General features: G+C 47.7%; 1 protein-coding gene across 10 annotated transcripts in view; it reads right to left on the bottom strand.

The window, feature by feature from the left end:
• The window catches only part of ADA (adenosine deaminase), a 48,677-nt gene that overhangs the window by 25,212 nt on the left and 2,902 nt on the right, over positions 1-20,563 (bottom strand). For 3 of the 10 annotated variants that reach the window (XR_003427048.1, XR_003427052.1, XR_003427053.1), the window contains exons 2-3: positions 15,872-15,974; positions 6,672-6,887 (exon numbers count right to left, since the gene is read on the bottom strand). Coding sequence is in view for 2 of the 10 variants with exons in the window: in XM_027078237.1 (XP_026934038.1) it covers positions 3,308-3,340 (33 nt within the window). In the remaining 8 variants the exon portion in view is untranslated. Of the gene's footprint in view, positions 1-3,307; positions 3,451-6,671; positions 6,888-15,871; positions 15,975-20,563 lie in introns of those variants that run through there. The other 7 variants (XR_003427050.1, XR_003427051.1, XR_003427046.1 and 4 more) reach the window with 6 other exon arrangements.

Here is a 20,563-nt window from a genome sequence, read left to right as displayed (position 1 = left end):
GGGGGAGAGGGGGAGAGATATATGCAGGTGGAGAGAGGCCACCGCAGGCCCCCACCGGGGGCCCCAGGGAGGAAATGCACACCCGAGGGCCTGCTGCGCCAGCCAGGTGCTTCACAAGCCCTAACCAGCATCCATGTCCCCCAAGAATACTGTGACCTTGGCTTTGTCAGCCTATTTTACAGAGAAGGAAGCTGGGGCTCAGGGAATTGTCCACCTGAGCCCTTGTAGCTGCTGAGTGGTAAGGCAAGGATCCAAGCTCAGTCTATCCGAATCCCACAGCCACCCCAATTTACAAAGTGGGTGTAAATCAGCAAAGCGCTTAACAGCATCTGCTTCAGTCTTAGGTAGGTCTGGGTCCAAGTCTAACTCTGCTGCTTTCTGGCTGTGAGACTTTGACAAGTTCCTTCCCCTCTCTGAGCCTCAGTTTCCTTATATGTATATGAAGATAATAGGAGTTTAAAGGGCTGTTGTGAGCATTAAATGAGTTACTATATGCAAAGCAGTTAGAACAGTGCCTGAAACGGATTAAACATTCAAATAGGAGAAAGAAAAGTATGTTGGACATTGAGGCTCAATTCTCTGCATTAGGAAGGGACCAGCTCACTCTCCAGCCTACAGCTTCAAGGCTGTCAGATTTTGTGTAGCCTTGGACAAGCCACTTCACCTTTCAGGCCTTAATTTCATCATCTGTAAATGGGGACGTAAACATCTGCCTTGTTGAGTTGTCCAGAGGATTCTGTGAGATAAATCACTGAAGGTGCCTGGTACCCACAAACACTCAAATGGCAGCATTGTTACTGTTATTATAATGACAGGCATGTGATCAGCGTTGCTCTCGCGACACTGAACTCCTGAGGGCCATGGGATTTTCCAGCCTTGCCTCATGTGGAAACAGACTGATAAGGGCCACCCCTCCACCCCCCTTTGTGTTCAGGAAGCCACCCCCCTTTGTGTTCAGGAAGCTACTTGTTGAAATAACATAATCAGAGCAGATAGGCAGCTGCCTGGGATTTTGCTACTCAAAGCGTGGTCCACGGCCCAGCAGCATTAACATCTCCTGGGAGCTTGTTAGGAGCACAGCATCTCAGACCCCATCCCAGATCTCCTGATTCAGAGTCTGAACGTTGACAAACGTCAGGTGATGTGACTATACATTAAAATTTGGAAAACACTGCCTTGCTCTGCCTTCTCAAAGTTGGCCAGTCCTGAGACTCACCTGGTGGTAGGTATGAGAAGCCCAAGAGCCCAGCAGAGGCTCCTGTCCCAGAAAGACCCACACCTGGGGCACTGGAACCACCCCCCCCCCCCCAAAGGCTTCTGCAGAGGCAGTTCAAGAAAGCTGGCTAGGGCATGGGATTTTTGAAGCCAGACCACCCTGGGCTCAAACCCCAGCTTGGCCACATCCTAGCTGTGTGATCGTAGGCCTAGTTAATCTGTTCCTCTCTGATCATCTATAAAATGCGAGGACACCAGCTACCTCCCAGAGTCATTGCTAGGATCAAATGAATTAATGAAGGTTAATGTATTCAGAATGGTGCCTGGCACAGAGCAATAATTCAACTGCATAAGCTCCAGCTGTTAATACTACTGGTTCTCATTACTGGCTACTCCACCCATGGGAAGGCAGGGAACTGGTTCTGAGATTCACACCCCTGGCTTTGCTGGCCAGCTCAGGCACGTTCCCTCCTCACAATAATATAAAATGTAGGACATGTCACGTACATAGTGGTTGACACTCTACCTTCCCTCCCAAGCATTGCCTTTTAACCTTTGGACACCCCCATGGCAGGTGGAGCCCATTTTCCAGGTGTAGAAACTGAGGCCTAGAGAGGGGAAATGACCTGCCAGCTTGAAGCAAAGATAGGGTGAGGCCAAAAAAATGGGCGTGATAATAGTCCCTCCCTCATAGGCCTGTTGTAAAAGTGTTGCAAAGACTGAGTTGGTGCATATAGCAAGTTCTACAGAAGGGTTGCCTATTATTTCTCTCCATAACCCCTATTTCACTCCCTGTCAAGGAGTGTCTACTGCCTTGGGATTCATATCAGGGTAAGATGATCCCCCAGCCCAAGGGCAGAGGGAATCCCAAAGCAACAAAAAAAAAAAAAAGGAAAAAAGGGGATTCCATGGCCATCCAGTCATTTGGTCTCCGAGCTTTCACTAAGATCCCGCAAGCCGCGCGGGTGTGGCCAGGGAAAGAAAAAAAAAAGCCTTCAAAGGAAAGAAGAACTAATGATGGGGCATGGGGCATCCAGACGAGCTGTGAAGGAGGCATGGGGGATGCAGGAGCTCAGCCCCAGTGCCTGCAACGTCTGGCAGGGAGTAGCGAGCATTTGCCCTCTGGTAGGGGCATCAGAAGTGGGGGCCAGGCCTCACCTCCTCAGAGCCCCCCCTCAGCTTCCCCACCTCCCCACGGATTCTCACCAATGCTTTTCCAATGATATCTGCCATCATCACTCACACCTGTTTCTCAGAGAGGTAAATTGAAGCTGATTGCAGCTCACTCCTTCCCCTAACCCACCCCCAGCAGTCTCAACCCTACTAGCTGATTCACCCTGCTGAACAGACTCCTGGGCCCCTGCCTTCCTTGGACTGAATCTCAGTGCTCCAAAGCCCATTAAGTGGGCCCAGACCCTCCCTGAACCCACCATTCCCTCCCACCCAAGCTGGTGGGAGGAGGGACAAGGGGTTTATCCCCTGGGGCTAGTGGCCGTGGCTTGGCCCCAAGTGAACCCTACCGGGGCCCAAGGCCCACCCAGCCCCTCTAGTGTGTAGAGAGGGGTGCCCTGCTCCCCTCCCTCCTGTCTCTGGCATGGCCCACTGCTCTCACGGGCACATCCACAAACCTAGGCTCCTTGGCACTCAAAAGCCGTCGCAGTGTTGGAGTATAAAGCTGTTTCCGTTCACCCAGCACTCAGTATGTGTTGTCCACAACACTAGGTGCCTGTAGGTGTAGAAACCGGGCCCCATTTTACAGCTGAGGTTCAGAGAGCTTAAGCCACCTGCCTAGGCTGCTCAGCGCCCGCGGTGCTAGGACGTCCATCTGACAGATAGTGAAACTGAGACCCAGATGGGTCAAATCAGAGGCAGAAGCAGAACTTGGAAGCCATCAAGGGGCGCCTCCGGATTCAGGACTCTTCCTGTCTCTTTGCCTCTCATTAAACGGCCTGGAGGCGGGCGAGGGAAGCTGAGGGAAGAAAGCGCCTGCAGGGGCCCCGTTTGCTCCCCAGCCGTGGATGCCCCTAAGCCCTCCAGCCAGACAAGGACCCGGACGCCGAACCCCGGACCCCGAGCCCCCGCCCGCGCTCACTTTGGGCTTGTCGAAAGCTGGCGTCTGGGCCATGGTGCCAAGCGTGCACCCCGGCGCTGCTCCCTCCGCCGAAGATCCGTGGTCCCGCTGGGTCGATGGCCGGTCTGCTTTCCCGGGGGCCTGCAGTGATCGCGGCCCGCCAAGCTCTTCTTAATAGGGCCCGGCTCCACCCACCCCACCCCCCCGCCTGCCCCGGGCCCCGCCCCCGCCCCGCCCCCTTGCCGGCGCCCCGCTCCGGCCAACAGACCCGCGCGGCGCCTTTCCTGGAACTCCTGCAGGGCGGTGGGGACGTACCCGAGCCACCTCGGGGCCGCGGCCCGCCCCCAATCGCTAGCCCGGGACGCCGGGTTGGAGGCACCTGTGGGCTCAGGCTGCAGCCGCTTGGCCGGGCTCTGCCTCCCGCCCGGTCCCTCCGGCACGGTCACGCTACTGCCTGGGCGCCTGCAGGGTGCCAGGCCCGAGCTGGAAGCTGGGAACCGGTGCGCTTCACAAACCTCGTGGGGCTCGCACTCTACCGGGCGAGACATACGCTCATCGCAGAATCACACAACGTAAATGTATAATCAGGAAGCTTTAATGGGGGCCAGCTGTGGCCTGCAGGTGGGGGAAGGCTTCTCTGACAACACGGAGTTTACCAGGTGAAGGGGGTCGGGGTGGGTGCAGGTGGAGTGGAAGAGGGAAGCCGAGGTGGAGAGGGCATTCTGTGTGAGAGATCCCAGGGAGCTGGGGAATGAAAAGAGAGGAGGGGGCCCACGGCGAATCCCCTCCTAGGCATTTTCCCTTGAAAAACCGGCCCACAGTGCAGCCGGAGAGAGCCTGCAAGAATGTTCCCACCGGCGCTGTTCCTAATAGCAAGAACATTGGAAACACCCAGATGCCCATCCACAGGCGGATGGGCAAATAAACTGGAATATTCACACCATGGAATATTATACTGCAGTAAAACTGAATGAGCTTCAGCAGACAACGACACATCTATCTCACAAACAATGTTGAATAAAAGAATAAGTTGCAGAAAACTACATACTCTATGGTGCAACTTTTAGAATGTATAATAAAAGCGAAACCAAAAATACGCATGTTTAGACAAACATGCATCCATAGAAAAAAATTTTAAGCAAAGGAAAGATAAACACAAATTTGAGAAGAATGGTTATCTCAGGGGAATGGGTGGGGGAGAGGAGGGGGAGGGAGCTGCACACAGGTACATTCAGGTTATTGGTGGTGTTCCAGTACTTGGGTGGGATGGTGCTGCTATTTCATTTCATTATAGAATAAATACATTAATAATAAATAAGGGGGAAAGAGGGAGTGGGAGAGTGGAGGGCAAGGGGCCAGAGAGTCAGGCAAGAACCAGATCACATGGGGCCTGCGGGATGCGATGAGGATTCGGTCTTTCCCCTGAGAGCACTGGAAAATCAATGGAGGGTTGTAGGTGGAGGCAAGATGAGGTTAAACTTTTGTTTGGGAAAAACATTCTCCAGCAGCTACTCCAAGTGTGGTCCTGAAATCGTCAACCACTGACTCTCAGACCCCATCCCAGCCCTTTTGAACCGGAGTCCGTACTTGAACACCATCCCCCATGTGGTTCGTGTGCAGCTGGAGATGAAGCCTGGGCTTGCTGCTCTGAGGGGAAGGCATTGCAGAGGGGCCAGAGGATGCGTGGGAGAGCAGGAAGGAGGCAACTGCAGGGTCTGGGTGGAGATGCCCATGACAGTGGGGGAGATGGGGAAAATCAGATGCAAGCTACCTTTAGGGTGTAAAATCATCTGGGCTTGTGTCGGGTTGTGTGAGAGTGAGGGTGAGAGCGGGTCAAAAATGATCCTTCGGATACACTGTTGAAGCCAGAGGGGTTTTCTGTAAGATCCTTTCCTGGCTCCCCATGTCACTCAGGGTACATGATAATGGCCCCTGTTTACTGAGACATACTTGGAGTCAGGTTCTCAGGGAAGCACTTCATCCCATTTAATCTCTACAGCATCCTGTGAGGTAGGAATGGGTCCCACTTGACAGATGAGAACTCTGAGGCTCAGAGAAAGGACAGCCTGCTTGGCACATGTGTTATACATGGCAGAGCTGGGATTTGAATTAGAATCTGACTCCAGAACCTTCACTCTCCTCCTTATTACTGTCTCCCCAGCCCCTGTCATGACATTCCAGTCCCTCTCCAACATCACTTCCCAGCACATTCCCCAAACACTAGTCAACCTGGATGACTTGCTGGTTGGTGAAAAGTGACACGGTTCTTTGCTAGTCCTCCCATTGCCCGATGGAGTCTAATTTTCCTCCTTTTGTACCTGGGCTGGACTGAGTGACTTGTTTGATAGAATGTGGTGGAGGTTGACGTTCCTGGACTTTGAGCCTAGGTCATAAGAAGTCTTGCAGCTGCCACTGGGGCCTCTTGAACATTCTTTCTGGGAACCCAGAGTCACTGTGTAGGAAATCCAAGTATGTTGAGATCATCACACTAAGAGAACCCATGTATAGTCATTTCAGTCCACCAGCCTTTCCAGCATCTCCACCAAGAAACCAAACACACTAGTGGAGCCATGTTGGACCCTCCAGACCAGAACAGCTGCCAGCTGAATATGTGGAGCAGAAGAATTACCCAGCTGAGCCCAGCCCATAGTCCTGACCTACACAGCTGCATATCTAATAACTGGCTGTTACTCGGAGCCACTAAGTCTTGGGGTGGATTGCTAGGCAGCCGTAGATAACAACTGCTGGCTCCAGCACACCCCAGCCCCTCCAGTCCCTGCCCCTTAGTTTACTCCATCCTGACACCTGGAAAAGCCTTCTCCCAGATCCTGGACTATCGAGATTATGCTTTCCAAGCAAGTCAAATGCAAAGGAAAAAAATCAGGCTGTGTGCTGCGCATCTTCTGTTTGACCCTCCAGATGCACTTTCTGCCCTTCTTGCTACTGCTGTGCCAGGCAGCCTGACCACTATGGAAACACCAATAGGCTCGCTTGCTCTCTGACTTCTGGTGGGGTTTGGTTGATAGGGGGCACCAGCAGGAGATCGGAAGGTGGGAGGAGGGAGAAGTCAGGATGTTTATTCCCTCTCTCCCCCCACAGTCACTGGGTCAACTGTGTCTCTCTACCAAGGTCAAGGCTCCCAACAGCCGGCCCTCTCCACACCATTCCCTCTCCAGGTTCCCTCCTGCCCCTCGGGCTACTGCACTAGCCTTCATTGCTTTCCCTAAACTCTGCTCTCTGGGTTAGGGTCCCCCCAAAAGCACAGCTTGAGATAAAGATTTGAGCACAAGTAGTTTATTTGGGAAAAAGATCCCAGGAAACATGGGAAGGGGAGGGCAGAAGTGAGACAGGACGTGAGAGAAGCTAATACATCCAGACAGCTTACCAGACAGGACAACTGGAGCTCAGTCCCTCAGGGGAACTCGGAGATGAACGAAGAATGTGTCCCAGAGCTAATCCAACTGAGGAGCGAGGAGGCTGCCAGGTTTGTCCACCCACTGTCGACTGTCGTTGTTGGAGGGCTGCTCCAGGATGTTACGTTCCTGGAGTTTCTAGGTTGCTCAACACAGTGGCTAAGCTTACTTGCACAGTTAGAAAACACCTGCAGGAGAGAGAGAGAGAGAGAGAGAGAGAGAGAGAGAGAGAGAGAGAGAGACAGAGATGCTGACTCAGGTATTAGTAGGAAGCAGCTGTTGCCACGTAGAGGTCATTGCTGAGGACATATGGGCAGTGCCCTGACAGCTACACCTACCTACCTCTTTGTAAATAAATAATTTGTAAATTATACAAATTTAGTATTTTTTCAGCTTTACCAAGGTATAATTGACAAATGAAATAGTAAGATTAAAGTGTATGATGGGATGATTTGATATACGTATCCATTTTGAAAGGATTTTTCCCCATTAAGTTAATGAATGCATCCATCGCCTCACATATTTACCTTTTTGCATGTGAGAACATTTAAGTTCTATTAGCAAGCGTCAATTACACAATAATGTTATCAACTATAGCCACCATATTATACATTAGATCCTCAGACTTTATTCATTTTATAACTGAATGTAAATAATCCCTTTATTAAACTCTCCTCAATGACTCAGTTTGAATGTGTCGCCTGGTTCCTGCTGGGACCCTCAGTGATACAGGCTGGCCTTGAATATCTCCACGTCAGTACACAGTGGGCCAATGTCTACAGAGTTGGAGGAGGGATGGAGAGATACCCTCCCCCAGATTCATTATCCACAAAGTACATCACTCCTGTGTGAAGAGAAGCGAGATCTATTTTCAAACACGCAGGAATTGTCACTCTCACATAACCTTCCTGAAAAATCTAGTTTAAGATCTAATTCCAGTCAACAACAACAACAACCAACAAAAAACAAACAAAAAGAACCCCACAGAACTAATGAATAAGAATATCCCAATCGAAACAATCCTGGTCAGGAGTATAATCTCCAGTTAAAGAATTAAGTTGTGACAATAACATTGGTAACTTAGTACTACAGCACTAAATATAATTGTTAAAGTTGTGAAGGGGAAAAGTTACATAATGAAAAAAAATCTGACTTTCAAGGCAGATGTATTAGGGTAACGGTAGTTACTGTAACACACAGACTGTTACAAATACCTGGCAAATAGGCTAGAAGTAGAGTTCTTGTTCATGTAACAATTCTGGGCAGGCAGAAACTCTCCACTCAGTCCTTCTGAATCTACAACACGTGGGTCTCAAGGTTACCCTGGGGGTCATCCTTATTCCAGCCATTCAGAGGGGGAAGAGAGTATTAAGCAGTGTTGGGGCTTTTGAGGGGCCAGGCTCAGAAGTAGCACACAACTCTTCAGTCCACATTCAATTGCCACAGCTGGGTCATGTGGCCACACTGAATTGCAGGGGAGACTGGGAAATGTAGTAGTCCAGGCTGGGAAGGAGCGGAGAGCCCGGATGTGGATGAGCATCTAGCAGTCTCTGCTGGAGTGGGAATGCATCTTCCTGAAGGTAGCCCTTTTGCTCCCCTTCCCATAAGACTTGTCATCATCTTCCATGTATCAGAGTCATGGGACCTTGTCTAACCTCACCAGCCAGGTAGATAGTCTTCAAAGGCAGGACACATTCAACTTCTCCTACATCTCCAGCCCTGACCCAGGGCCTGCTGGAGAGTAGGAGCTCGTTATATGTTGGTGGAATGATGGAAGGTGAGTAGACAATTCAGATCATTGTTCACAAGCTCCTGAGATATATGGGAAGCCCTCGCCTGAGCGTGACCTTGTGTCCAGTCCTATGAAGGGCTCAGGCTGCCTTGGGTTAAGGGAGGGCAAGTCAAAGCATAAGGGAAAGGATTTCAAGACATAGGCAAATTAATCCCTCTTAACCCCACACACTCATACAAAATATGTATCACAATAATAGCTCCTATTCATTGAGTATCTATTAGGTGCTGGTTATCGCAAGAAGGTATGTGCGTGATCTCATCAAATTCTCGCAGCGGCCCCATGAGGTAAGTGATTAGCTCTGTTCCCTGGTGCAGAAACTGAGGCTCAAAGTGGTGAGACGTGAAGCTGGAGTTTGAGTGTAAATACGCTAGACCTCAACCTGTGCTCTTGACCTCTGTCAGCATCTGAAGAAAACAGGATAGGTTGGGCGGCAACCAGGTCTGGAAGAGCCCTGGGCGGGCAGGCAGGAGCCCTGGGTTTGCATCCCAGCTCCGCATCTGGCTCTGTGTGACTGAGAGTGGGTTACCTCATTTGTTCAGCACATAGTTCCCCAGCTGGCTCTGTGCCAGTCACAGGATATGGAGAGGAAAGTCCCATTCCCAAGTTGCAGTGCAGCAGGGGGGCTCTGTGCCACTGGTTTGATACAATATGACAAGAGGGTCATTAAGCATTTCTTCCTCTTTGGCTCTGTTGTCTTCCTCTGAGAAACTCTGAGCAAGGGGTTGGGACGTCAAGGGTTGCAAACTCAAAGGCTGACAGAGCCAGCATGGAATGCAGACTGGCTCCACTGCTTCCAGCTTTGTGACCTGTGACCCAGGCAAGTCTTCTCTGAGCCTCAAATTCCTCATCTGTTGCGTGGGGACACACATTTACATACCGAGCTCATAGGGTAGTGCGTATATATATATAACATACCTAGCTCATAGGGTAACCATATACATATCTAGCATATAGGATAACGTGTGTGTGTGTGTGTGTGTATATATATATATATATATAAAACTAGCTCATAGGATTATATATATATGATTATATATGATTTATATATAATATAGGATTATGTGTATCTATAAAATATTATATATGTAATATATACCTTACATATTATATAATATATGCCTTATAGATATTTTATATTATATATATACCTTATAGATATTATAGAAATTTTATATATATATATATTAGCAATAGAAGTGGGGATTGCTCAATGAGGGAGCAGATGCTCCAACTAAATCCTGCCGTGCTGAATGAATTCAGTGTTGCCAGATCCTCCAATTATTCAAGAAAAGCCAGATATTGCCATTTTAATGTTCAAAATGTGTTCAAATAGCTCCTGATTTTAAAAACTTTGTATGAGCTAAAGAAAACATCTGTGGGCCAGATTTTGCCCCTGGCCCTGTGGACTCCATAACAGCTAAGGTCTCTGCTGATTCTCATCTTCTAGGATCTCTGAATAGGAAAGAGGACAACAAGGGAGGGGTTGCCCCCAACTTAAGCTTACAGGATCAGAATCAGATGCACACAACAGAAAGTCCTAAAATAATAGTAGCCAAAACAAGAAAGAAGTCTATTTCTCTGTCCTGTGAAAGAAGTCCAAAGGCTGGCAGTGCAGGCTGGTATGGCAACTCCATGAAGATGGTTCCTTCCATCTCTCTTTCTGCCATCCCTAGCAAGTGGCCCCTTTCCTCATTGTGCAGTATGGCTGCTGAAGCACTGGCCATCACATCTGCAGCCCAGAGAGCAGAGTGGAGGAAGACCATTTCTCTTATAAAGATACTTCCTGACTTGCTCACAACACTACTATTTATATAGTCACATGGCCACACCTAATTGCAAAAGAGACTGGAAAATGCCTTGGAGCTAGGCGGCAAGGTAGCTATCTAAAAAGGGAGATTCTGTTACTAAAGAAAAAGAAGGTAGTAGATATTAGAAGGCAAATAGCCTAGTGTGTGAGGAGGGCATGTGGCTAGCTGGAGGGGGTGTTACCAGGCAGCTAGCCTCTGCCGCCCACTTCACCTTTCTGCCTCATGTCTTTGAGTCTTTTTCCGACCAAAAGAAAATTAGAGAACAAGACAAAAAGAGGCCAGCTGAATAGAATAATGACAGCAGCAACTTACCAAGGACCTGCTAGATTCCCGGCCCTGTGCTGAGCCTTGCTGTACATTCTCTCAGATCATCATGGTCCAGCCTCTCCCGAGAGGGAGCCTCCTGCTCCGGTGAGGAAGGGTCATGCCCTGCCTGTGCCAGCTGGGGTAGAAGAAATCCAGTTGTCCCACAGATGGTTACCCACCAGCCTTTCTGGTTTTAATTCTGCTCGGTACTCGGCCTTTGGAGATTCCTGGTCCCTCCGACCCCTGAGACTTTCTGAAGATCTTAAATTGTCTTGTGTCCTGATGGCTCCCCCTAAATTGTCAGGTTTCAACCTCTCGGGTTTCTTAAGTCAGTCCCCACTCACCATCTGCTTTCCAGCTTCCAGAATGTGGTTGACTCCTCTTATCTGCTGTCATCTTCTCACACGGTCTCTTTGTTCCAGCGGACAGGTGTGCATTTTTTTTTTAATGCCTTTATGTCCTCATACTGGAACTCCAGAGAACAGTGAAGGTAAATCTATCTGTTCAGTCTGCCACGTTTAACTGGCAGCCTCCAGCCTGCATCCTTCACTCGGGCAGCCCTCAGCGTAGAAGGATTGTATAGCATTCCCATGCCAGCCCCCCTTCTTCCTCACCAGCTCCAGGAGCCTGCGGGACCCTCAGCACATGGGGCTCTCTTTCTCCCCCTCTGAGTCGGGGTACGCTTATCTCCTGCCTCTACGGCCCCAGACCTGCTTCTCAAGGGCAGGGGTCTTGCCTCTTTCTTCTTTGCACTTAGACAGGACTGGGCAAGCCCGTGGCAGGTGGCTATGAGTCTCTGGTGTGGCTCATTCCTGAGAAGTCGGGGTGGGCTTTTTAGAGTTAAAATTCAAAGCTGGGGGTGTGAGCCAGTCATTTCTAAATTGGAACATCAGAGTAAATCTCCTCCCAAGGGTATATCCCCCCTGTGTTTACAATGGAGTCCAAAGTCAGCACTCAGGGGGAAAACCTGATAGAGTGCCCTCGTTCTTGTAAACCCCTTAGGAAGGTGCTGAGGTGGAGACAGACACACTGCTGCTGGGTGAATCTGACACAGCTGGCACGTCCTCCAGGGTTTCCTCCCCATGTCGTGCTTAAGTGCCCACAGGAGATCCTTGTTTGGGTTCAGAAGCCATGTTGTATGAACAATACGCATCCCCAGACCCCAGAATCCCCCTCAGTGGGTCCTGATGCTCACAATACTCATAAGAGAAGAGGCACATGGTCCCCAAGAACTAGGGTGAGCATCCGTCCCAGCTGGATGGGCCGGATGAGTTTTCTAGGATGCAGGAGTTCCAGTGCCACATCCAGGACAGTACCAGGGCAACCTGGATGGCTGGGTTACCATCAAGAACACCTGTGGCAGCAGGTTTGCTCCTTGTATGCCCTCCTGGGTGTGTACTTGTTGCACATGAGGCTTAAAATGGTTATTTTCTGTTTCCCACCCACCCCACCCCCACCTTGCCTAGCAAGGCAGATGGTGGAGTGGTTCAGAGAGTTCTAGAACTGGGATGCCTGGGTCCAAACGCCAGCTCCAACACCAGCTGTGAAGCAAGTCACTTCACCTCTCTCTGCCTCGGTTTCCTCATCTATAAAATGGGAAGAAGAATCTTAAGTTCTACCCCATAGGGTTATTGCAAGGATTAAGTGGGTTAATGGATGTAAAGCACTTAGAATGTATAAGTGCCCCAATTCCTTATCTAAAACACCGATGTCTCAGGGCCCTCATGCATTTTGGGATTTGGGGAGTTTGGGGGTTTTTGAAAGCACATGCCATAGGTTATAGTAAGACACTAGCGGTGGGGGGATGAAATTAGGAGTTTGGGATTAATATACACGCACTACTATATATAAAATAGATAACCAACAGGGACGTACTATATAGCACAGGGATCTCTACTCAGTATTCTGTAATAACCTATATGGGAAAAGAATCTGAAAAAGAATGGACATATGTATATGTATAACTGAACAATTTTGCTGTATAACCTGAAACTAACACAACATTGTAAATCAACTATACCCCAATATAAAATAAAAAACTTTGAAAAAAGCTATTAGTTGAGGGTCTGGGTTAGCATACCATAATTAAACACATTAATATTTCTGCAGAGAATAATGTATGCGTATTCATACAACCGATCAGGTTGGGTTTTTGCCACCAAATGAGTTTGGGTGCTAAACTTAAATTATTTTGCTCAGACTTTCTGTCTCCCACCAGAAAGTTGAGTAAGGTATTGTAGGCCTCTGTAAGGGTTTGTGTTATTAGTGTTTAATGCACATCCGGTGTAACTGCTATGTAATCACTTCTTGAGAGCAGCTCAGAGCTTTTGTGCCCAAGGCTCTTTTAGGTTCATGGAGTTTTCAAGCAAAGCCTTTCTGCATCAACAGCTCTGAACACACTTCACAGACAGAGGGGACTCTCTTTTCTTCTTTCTCTACCCGGGCCCTCAACTTAGTGATTTCTCTCTGTTCCTTTCAATATAGCGGCAGTGGAGGGGGAGTGTTGGATGCAAATTCAAGTCTCCAAGAGCCTTACCCAGTCTGAGCTGGGGAAGACAGCTGGCCCTCAGTGGAGGAGGGGAGGGTAAGCCTTGGAGAAGGTATGAGCAAACGATGCTTCTGGCAAAGCTGCCGTGGGATCCAGGCAGGAGTCTGGTCTGGGTAGGCGAGATCGTGGAGCCCAAGAAGGATCTGTGGCTTCTCAGCCGCCCCTGGGCATCCACAATCATCTCCACGGCAGATGCTGCCTCCCTTGCAGGAAAGCGTGGGAAGGGATGCCGGGAAGTTTCCTCAGGTGAGGTGCGTTTTCTCCGAGCCCTCCAGAAAACGTATGTTTGACAGGTGCTCAAGGTATTAGGGAATTAGAGTGACTGAGGGGGAGGCGAAGCCCCAGCCCAGCCCAGCCACTAAGAGAGGGCTCACCGGCCATGGCCGCTGAGCCTGCGCGTCCGGAGCCTGTGCTCCGCAAAGGGAGAGGCCACAACAGTGAGAGGCCCGCGTACAGCAAAAAAAAAAAAAAAAAAAAAAAGAGAGAGAGAGGGCTCACCGGGATGGCTCTGTCCACACCTCACAGGGTTCCCTCCCAGCCCTCACCACTTGGACATTCCTGGCACAGCCACCTCAACATGGGATGTTAATTTGCAGATTCATTTCTTTCGGGATTTGACTGTCTGGGAGGGAGAATTCGTTCCTGCTTCTTGTCAGTGGAGCTTAGGCAATCAAGGACACGGGCCCTTTCCCTAGAGGGAGAGGGACGGGGACGATCAGAGTCAGGCTTCTGAACCAGACCTGCAGACCCAGCTCCTCACTGCCTGTCGGGCGTTTCTAAGCCTTATGCCAACTGGAGTCACAGGGGAGTCAGGGTTTCCCTTCCTCTTTTCACCCCCTCCACCATCTGGGGTGCCCCCTCTCCGTCTTGGCCACCTAACTCCCCCTCCACCCCAAAAGGGCCTTAGACTTGGAACAGCTCCCTCTTTTGTCACTTCCTAAGAAAGATCCCAAGGAAGAAGACTGGAGTAGGAATTAGGAGACTTCAGTCCAAGTTTCAGCTCTATCCCCAACATACTGTGACCTGAAGCTGGCCCCCTGTCCCCTCTGTGCCTCAATTTCCCCATATGTTTGAGAGAGAGATTGAATTTGAGCAGAAGCTGCAAAATCAAATAGCTCTGGAAGCCAGGCAGACTGAGAGCAGGGATCAGGTGAGCTAGAAAACGCCAGCTAGGCTGAAGGGCACAACAGCTACAAAAGTCCAGCTCATCATTGTCACGTAGAAAAGTAAGCCCTGTGTTGCCAGATTTGGGAGTTTTCAAGAGAAGATGTATTAGTCAGGATAGGCTGCTGTAACAAAAAATCCCAAAGCACATGGCCTTAACATTGTAAAGATGTGTTTCCTGTTCCCACCATAGTCCAATGTGGAGGCTCCACACGGCCATGGATGAGCCCCGTTCCTTTCATCTTTGGCTCTGCCATCTCCTAAGGCCTAGGAGTCTCCCCTGGATCTTCTGCACCTGCCCCACAGACCCAGAAAAGAGTGTGGAGGATTGGGAGGGAGGTTTTAGGAACTGGGCACGAAGTGCTACATATTACTTCTGCCCACATTCCACTGGCTAGAATGTAATCACATGATCATCGTAACCGCAAGGGAGTCTGGGAAACAGAGTCTTGCTCTGTGCAGGGAAGAACAGGGTATGGGTTTGGAGAAAGGTAGACTTTTGGTGAAAGTCTCTGCCACAAGGTGAAAATCTAGATTTTATGTGAAACCTAATTTTTAAATATTGACAAGTAATTTAAAAAATTTTAAAGATATTATGTGGATTAAACAAAGCCTTCTTATGAACTGTATAGCCCACATGCTACGTCTGTGACCACTAGGTTAGAGGGTCTCATCTTGCCCAAATGAGCTATGCTTCTACAGGGATGGGCCATTGATTGGTGAGATGGCTGTTTTCATTTACTCACTCACACGTTCACACAGTCATTCAACAAACGTCTGTTGAAATCCTACTCCATGCCAGACCTTGTGATAGGCAGTGAGGATACAAGAACAACAACAGCGAAAAAAAACCCATTCCCTCCCTTGAGGAGCTCACGGTTGTTTTTACCCCTGGGTAGAAAATAGTGTTCAATTTTTAAAATGTAATTTTAGACTCATTTGCCATTGTACTACATATTAACAGAGGAGCATTCCTTAACAGGAAAAAATGACTTCCTGGGGGGAATTCTAGGTTAAGGACTGATAGGGAGAGCAGTAAGCAGAGCCAGGAGCCCTGATTGGAATATCCCCTCCAAGCTTTACCATATGGGTGGGCCCAAGTAAGTGGTTTGTCCTGGCTGAGCCTCAGTCTCCACCTCCGTGAAATGGGGATGGTAGTACCTATTTTTCAGGGCATCGGGGAAACAAGAGAAGCAGGTAGCAAAGCTGAGCTTGGTGCCTGGCACACAGTAGATGCATTACCCCTTGTCCCCCAGTGGCCACTGTGGTGAGCCAGGGGTGACTGCCTTGGGACAGTCAGTGTCCCAGCATCTCCCTTAATTCCCAGCTAGCGTTTACTGGGTGTGACCCTGGGCCAGGCCCTGTGCTGGGTGCTGGGGACACTTGGTGAGAAAGGAATGGCCCACCGAGAGGAATTCATAATCCAGAGGCAGCCACCTTCTGACCTCTGTGCGTGTGAGGCTCACCCGTGACAGAGGTGTGCCCTTCATCCCCTCAAATCAAGAGGCAGGTGGGAGGGCAGAATACATGCTCAGTCCGGAGTTACTTTACCATAACAAGCAGGTTGGTCATCTTGGTTGACATCAGTCAAGAAGAAGCAACAGCAGAAGCTTTGGAAGGACCCTCAAGGGACTGGGGTGTGGATGGGCTCAGGCTGGAGAGAGAAAGAAAGGGTTCTGCTTAGACCCTGGTTCACAAAGAGAGCCCTGCACAGACTTTGAAAACAAACATATGCTTACCAAAGGGGAAACATGGAGGGAGGGATAAATCAGGAGTTAGGGATTAACATATACACACTACTATATATAAAACAGATAATCAACAAGGACCTACTGTATAGCACAGGGAACTCTACTCAATATTCTCTAATAATCTATATGGAAAAAGAATCTGAAAAAGAACGGATATATGTATAACTGAATCACTTAGCTGTACCCCTGAAACTAACACAACACTGTAAATCAACCAAACTCCAATATAAAATAAAAATTAAATTCAAACAAGCCAAAACCAAAGAGAGCCCTGCAACTTGGTGCTGTCTCCAAGGGCCAGAAAACTTCCTCTAATCTAACGCTGTCTAAGGTCCTCCAGCCAGCCCTGTGGGGGGGAGGGGAGGTCATAAGGCTCATTTTAGAAATGAGGATATGGAGCGAAGCATAGAGAGATGATTCCAACTTGCTCAAAGCTACAGGGCTGCTAAGAAGTGGCCGGGAGATTCAAACCCAGGTTCACACTCTTTTCTATGCTTCACAACCGTGGTGCTGGGGAGGGAGATTTCTGCTCTAGGACTCAGATGACCTCCTCTGGGGGTTCCTCATCAGCCACCCAGGATGGAGGAAGGGAAGCTGGCCAGCTCGGGCTCTGAAGGGGTCTGGCAGGAAACACAGTTCTATGTCCGAGGCCTGCAGGCTGTCTGGGAAGCTGGAGTTCCTCCCTCCCTCTCTCCCTTCCTTCCTTCCTTCCTGGTTGACTCCCAGCTCTGACAGTTACTGTCTGGGTGAACTCGGCAGGTCACTTCAGCCTTTGGAGTCTATGGTTGTACTATGTACCTGGCTCTGCTCCAAGTATACGGAGGGGACAGGGTGAGCTAGACAGACAGACGTGGCCTCCAGCCTCATGGGGCAGCTAACCTATTTTGGAGGCCTCCTGGATGAAGTGATGCTTGAGCAGAGATTGACAAGATGAGAAGCTGTAACCCACATGCAACAGCGGTAGGCGGAGCAGAGGCTCCATTCTGGGAAGAGGCAGAAATGGATTTGCCAGGCTTACCATGAAGCTACAAAGCTACAAAGCTACAAAGCTTAAGCTCCTCACTTGCCAGACACCTTCCAGTGACCTGGGAGGGGCCCAAGCAAGGCACACTCAGGATCACATGGTGTAGAGTTTGCCAAAGTAAGCTAATTTAACTGCAGCTGGATAAGAATGCTGCCTCTTTGACTTTCCCCTCGGTCATACTTCCCCGCATTTGGGGTATTGCTGGCATGGCGGTGGCATTTTTGAGGAGCTAGCAGCTAAGGGGAAGTTGTCACGGAATACTGCATTGATGAAAATAACAAAACTCAAAATACATCATTGCTAAGAGGACATTGGCAACAAACTGATTAATAGGCGGCAACTTATTCAAAGGATTTTTAAGATTAATGATCAAGGAAACATGAAAAGTCCTGAAATCTTACACCTCCTCTATGAAAGAAACTTGATAGATGTTTTTCTAAATTTGACAACAATCCTAAAATTTTATGACCTCACCCATAATGAGTTGTGAAGTTGAAAGAAACTTTTCTAAACTATCAACAATTAAAACAAACAACCAAACAAACAAAAACAACCAACCAAACAAAAAAACCTTTTGGTCAACTGTGCTAGAGAAAAGGCTAAATTATCTTCTTATTTTCTCTAAAGAAAATGACATTGGGACTTTCCTGGCTGCACAGTGGTTAAGAATCCACCTGCCAAGGCAGGGGACACGGGTTCGAGCCCTGGTCCAGGAAGATCCCACATGCCACGTAGCAACTAAGCCCGTGCGCCACAACTACTGAGCCTGCGCTCTGGAGGCCGCAAGCCACAAGTACTGAAGCCTGCGCACCTAGAACCTGTGTTCTGCAACAGGAGAAGCCACTGCAATGAGAAGCCAGCACACTGCAACAAAGAGTAGCCCCCGATCGCCACAACTAGAGAAAGACCCAAACACAGCCAAAAATAAATAAGTAAAATTTTTTTAAAAAGAAAAGAAAATGGCATTACAAAATCAATGTCATATGAAGAGGTTATCCTAAAAGTATACAGCCAAAAGGTAGGAATAAAAATGTTATAGAGGTGTATCAGGTGATAAATGTAAATATTATGTTATTTTTCTAGATATTGTCTAGTGTTCATCAGCTTTTAAAAATTCATTGTGGTTTTTCATCGCAAATTTTGCCATATTTAGGTACACTTACGCTATCATCTGCTTATTATTTTTAATTAATTTCATTAAACAAATATTTACCAATTATCTACTTGTCTAGGCACTGTTGAGGTTTGGGAGATAACAGAGGTGAACAAATAAGACAAAACTCCTTGCCCTCATGGAGCACATGTCTCAAATTTATTTTAAACAGATACCTGATATCACCTCAGTCAATTGAAAAACCAATATCACTTGAAAAAGATGACGATTTATTTATTATTTTTAAAATTTTACCTTATTGACATATGGTTGATTTACAATGCTGTGTTAATTTCTGCTGTACAGCAAAGTGATTCAGTTATATGTATATGTACATTCTTTTTCATATTCTTTTCCATTATGGTTTATCATAGGATATTGAATATAGTTAGTTCCCTGTGCTATATAGTTGGACCTTGTTTATCCACTCTATGTATAACAAATTGCATCTGCTAATCCCAAACTCCCATTCCATCCCTCCCCCACCCCCTCTCACCCTTGGCAACCACAAATCTATTGTGGTCTTTATGTGTGTCTCTATTGTGTGTCTCTATGTCTGTGAGTCTGTTTCTGTTGAAAAAGATTTAAAAAATGAAAATAGTAAAAGCAAAACAATGCTGGCCTCACACACACACAAAAAATTCGTTGTGGTTTTGTTTCTGGTTCTAAATACTCACATTCTTATCTGATTTTTGGTTCTCTTTTCCTTAAAGGAGGTCTCCCAGCTTTATAAGTTTCAGGTCCACAAAACCTGGATGCACTTCTTTGGAGTGGATATGGCATGTGCAAAGGCCCAGAGGTAGTGGGGTGGGAGCTTGGCTGTGATCAAGGAATAGAATCACACAGAGGACAGACAGAGGAGGAGCGAAGGGTATTGCCCATAATCCTGAAATGGCCTCTAGTCACTGGCTGTGGCCAAAGAGGGGATGGAACCTTCAGAGCCTTATCCAGAGAGACCAAGGCCAAAGACAGGACCTCCTAAGTCATTTCCTCCACCTCCCACCAGTGCAGGAATCCTCTCCCTGACATCTGCCCACCAAGCCTTAGCTCTGCACACTTCCTGGCTTGGGGAGCTCACTTCCTCCCCCAAATCTGACACTATCATAGGTCAAAACTCTGGTGGTGGCTTCTTCCTTCAGGCTGACCACTGTCTGTGGTTCCTTCTTGGGTCATCATCTTCCCTAGGGTCCCCAGAAATAATTGGTTGCTTCTTCCCATCTCATTATAGCTCTGCAGACACGTGAGGCCAGTGCTCATGTTCGTCTCTACCCAGGATTACCTGGCTTCCTTCAAAGATTCCTCTTATGACTTGCCTTCCAAAGCCTTCCTCATCCATTATGATTTCTATCCACACATACATATGTGATGACAACGATGACGATGACAATGATGATGATGATAGCTGACACACCTTGAGTGCTTACTGCATACTAGGCTCTGGGCTGGGTGCTGTTTATGCTTAATCTTTATGGCAATCCTGGGAAATAGATACAGCTATGAAGCCCATTTTACAGATGAGGAAACTGAGGCTCAAAGAAATTAAATAACCTTTCTAGGTTACACAACAGATAGGTGGCATAATCGGACTCTCTGACTTTAGAGCTCATGCTTTTAGTCACCACATGAAGTGGCTGGAAGTAGGGAATTCCAATCTGTGTATATGAGAATAATATTATTTTTTGTCTATAATCAATGTAGGTCGTTTCATCAGGAAGCTATGCTAGTTATATTTGTATATATGTCTAGTATCTAAACTTTAAAATGCACAATTCAAAACTTGACAGAATTGAAGGGAGAATTAGAATCTACAAAAACAGTTGAAGATTTAAAAACATTTTTTTAAATTGCAATAGTAAAATACACATAACATAAAATTTACCATATTAATCACTTTAAGTGTATAATTTTGCCGTGTTATATATATTTACATTTTGTCCAACTGATCACCAAAGCTTTTTCATCTTGTAGAACAGAAACACTACCCATCAAACAACTCCCCATTCCCCCTCCCCTCAGACTCTGGCCACCACCCTTCTACTTTCTCTCTTTTTTACATATATACATACATATATATGCTTGAATATATTTTATTTTATTGAAGTATAGTTGATTTACAATGTTGTGTTAATTTTTTATACATTATTTTTCATATTCTTTTCCATTATGGTTTATCAAAGGATATTGTATATAGTCCCCTGTGATACACAGTAGGACCTTGTCATTTATCCATCTTATATGTAATAGTTTGCATCTGCTAATCCCACCCTTCTGCTTTCTATCTCTATGAATCTGACTACTCTAGGGACGTCATATAA

Source organism: Aethalodelphis obliquidens, unplaced genomic scaffold (assembly GCF_003676395.1).
Source record: "Aethalodelphis obliquidens isolate GAN/ISIS:26980383/991018 unplaced genomic scaffold, ASM367639v1 scaffold42, whole genome shotgun sequence".
NCBI lineage: Eukaryota > Metazoa > Chordata > Mammalia > Artiodactyla > Delphinidae > Aethalodelphis > Aethalodelphis obliquidens.
This window is presented reverse-complemented; position numbering and strand designations above follow the sequence as displayed.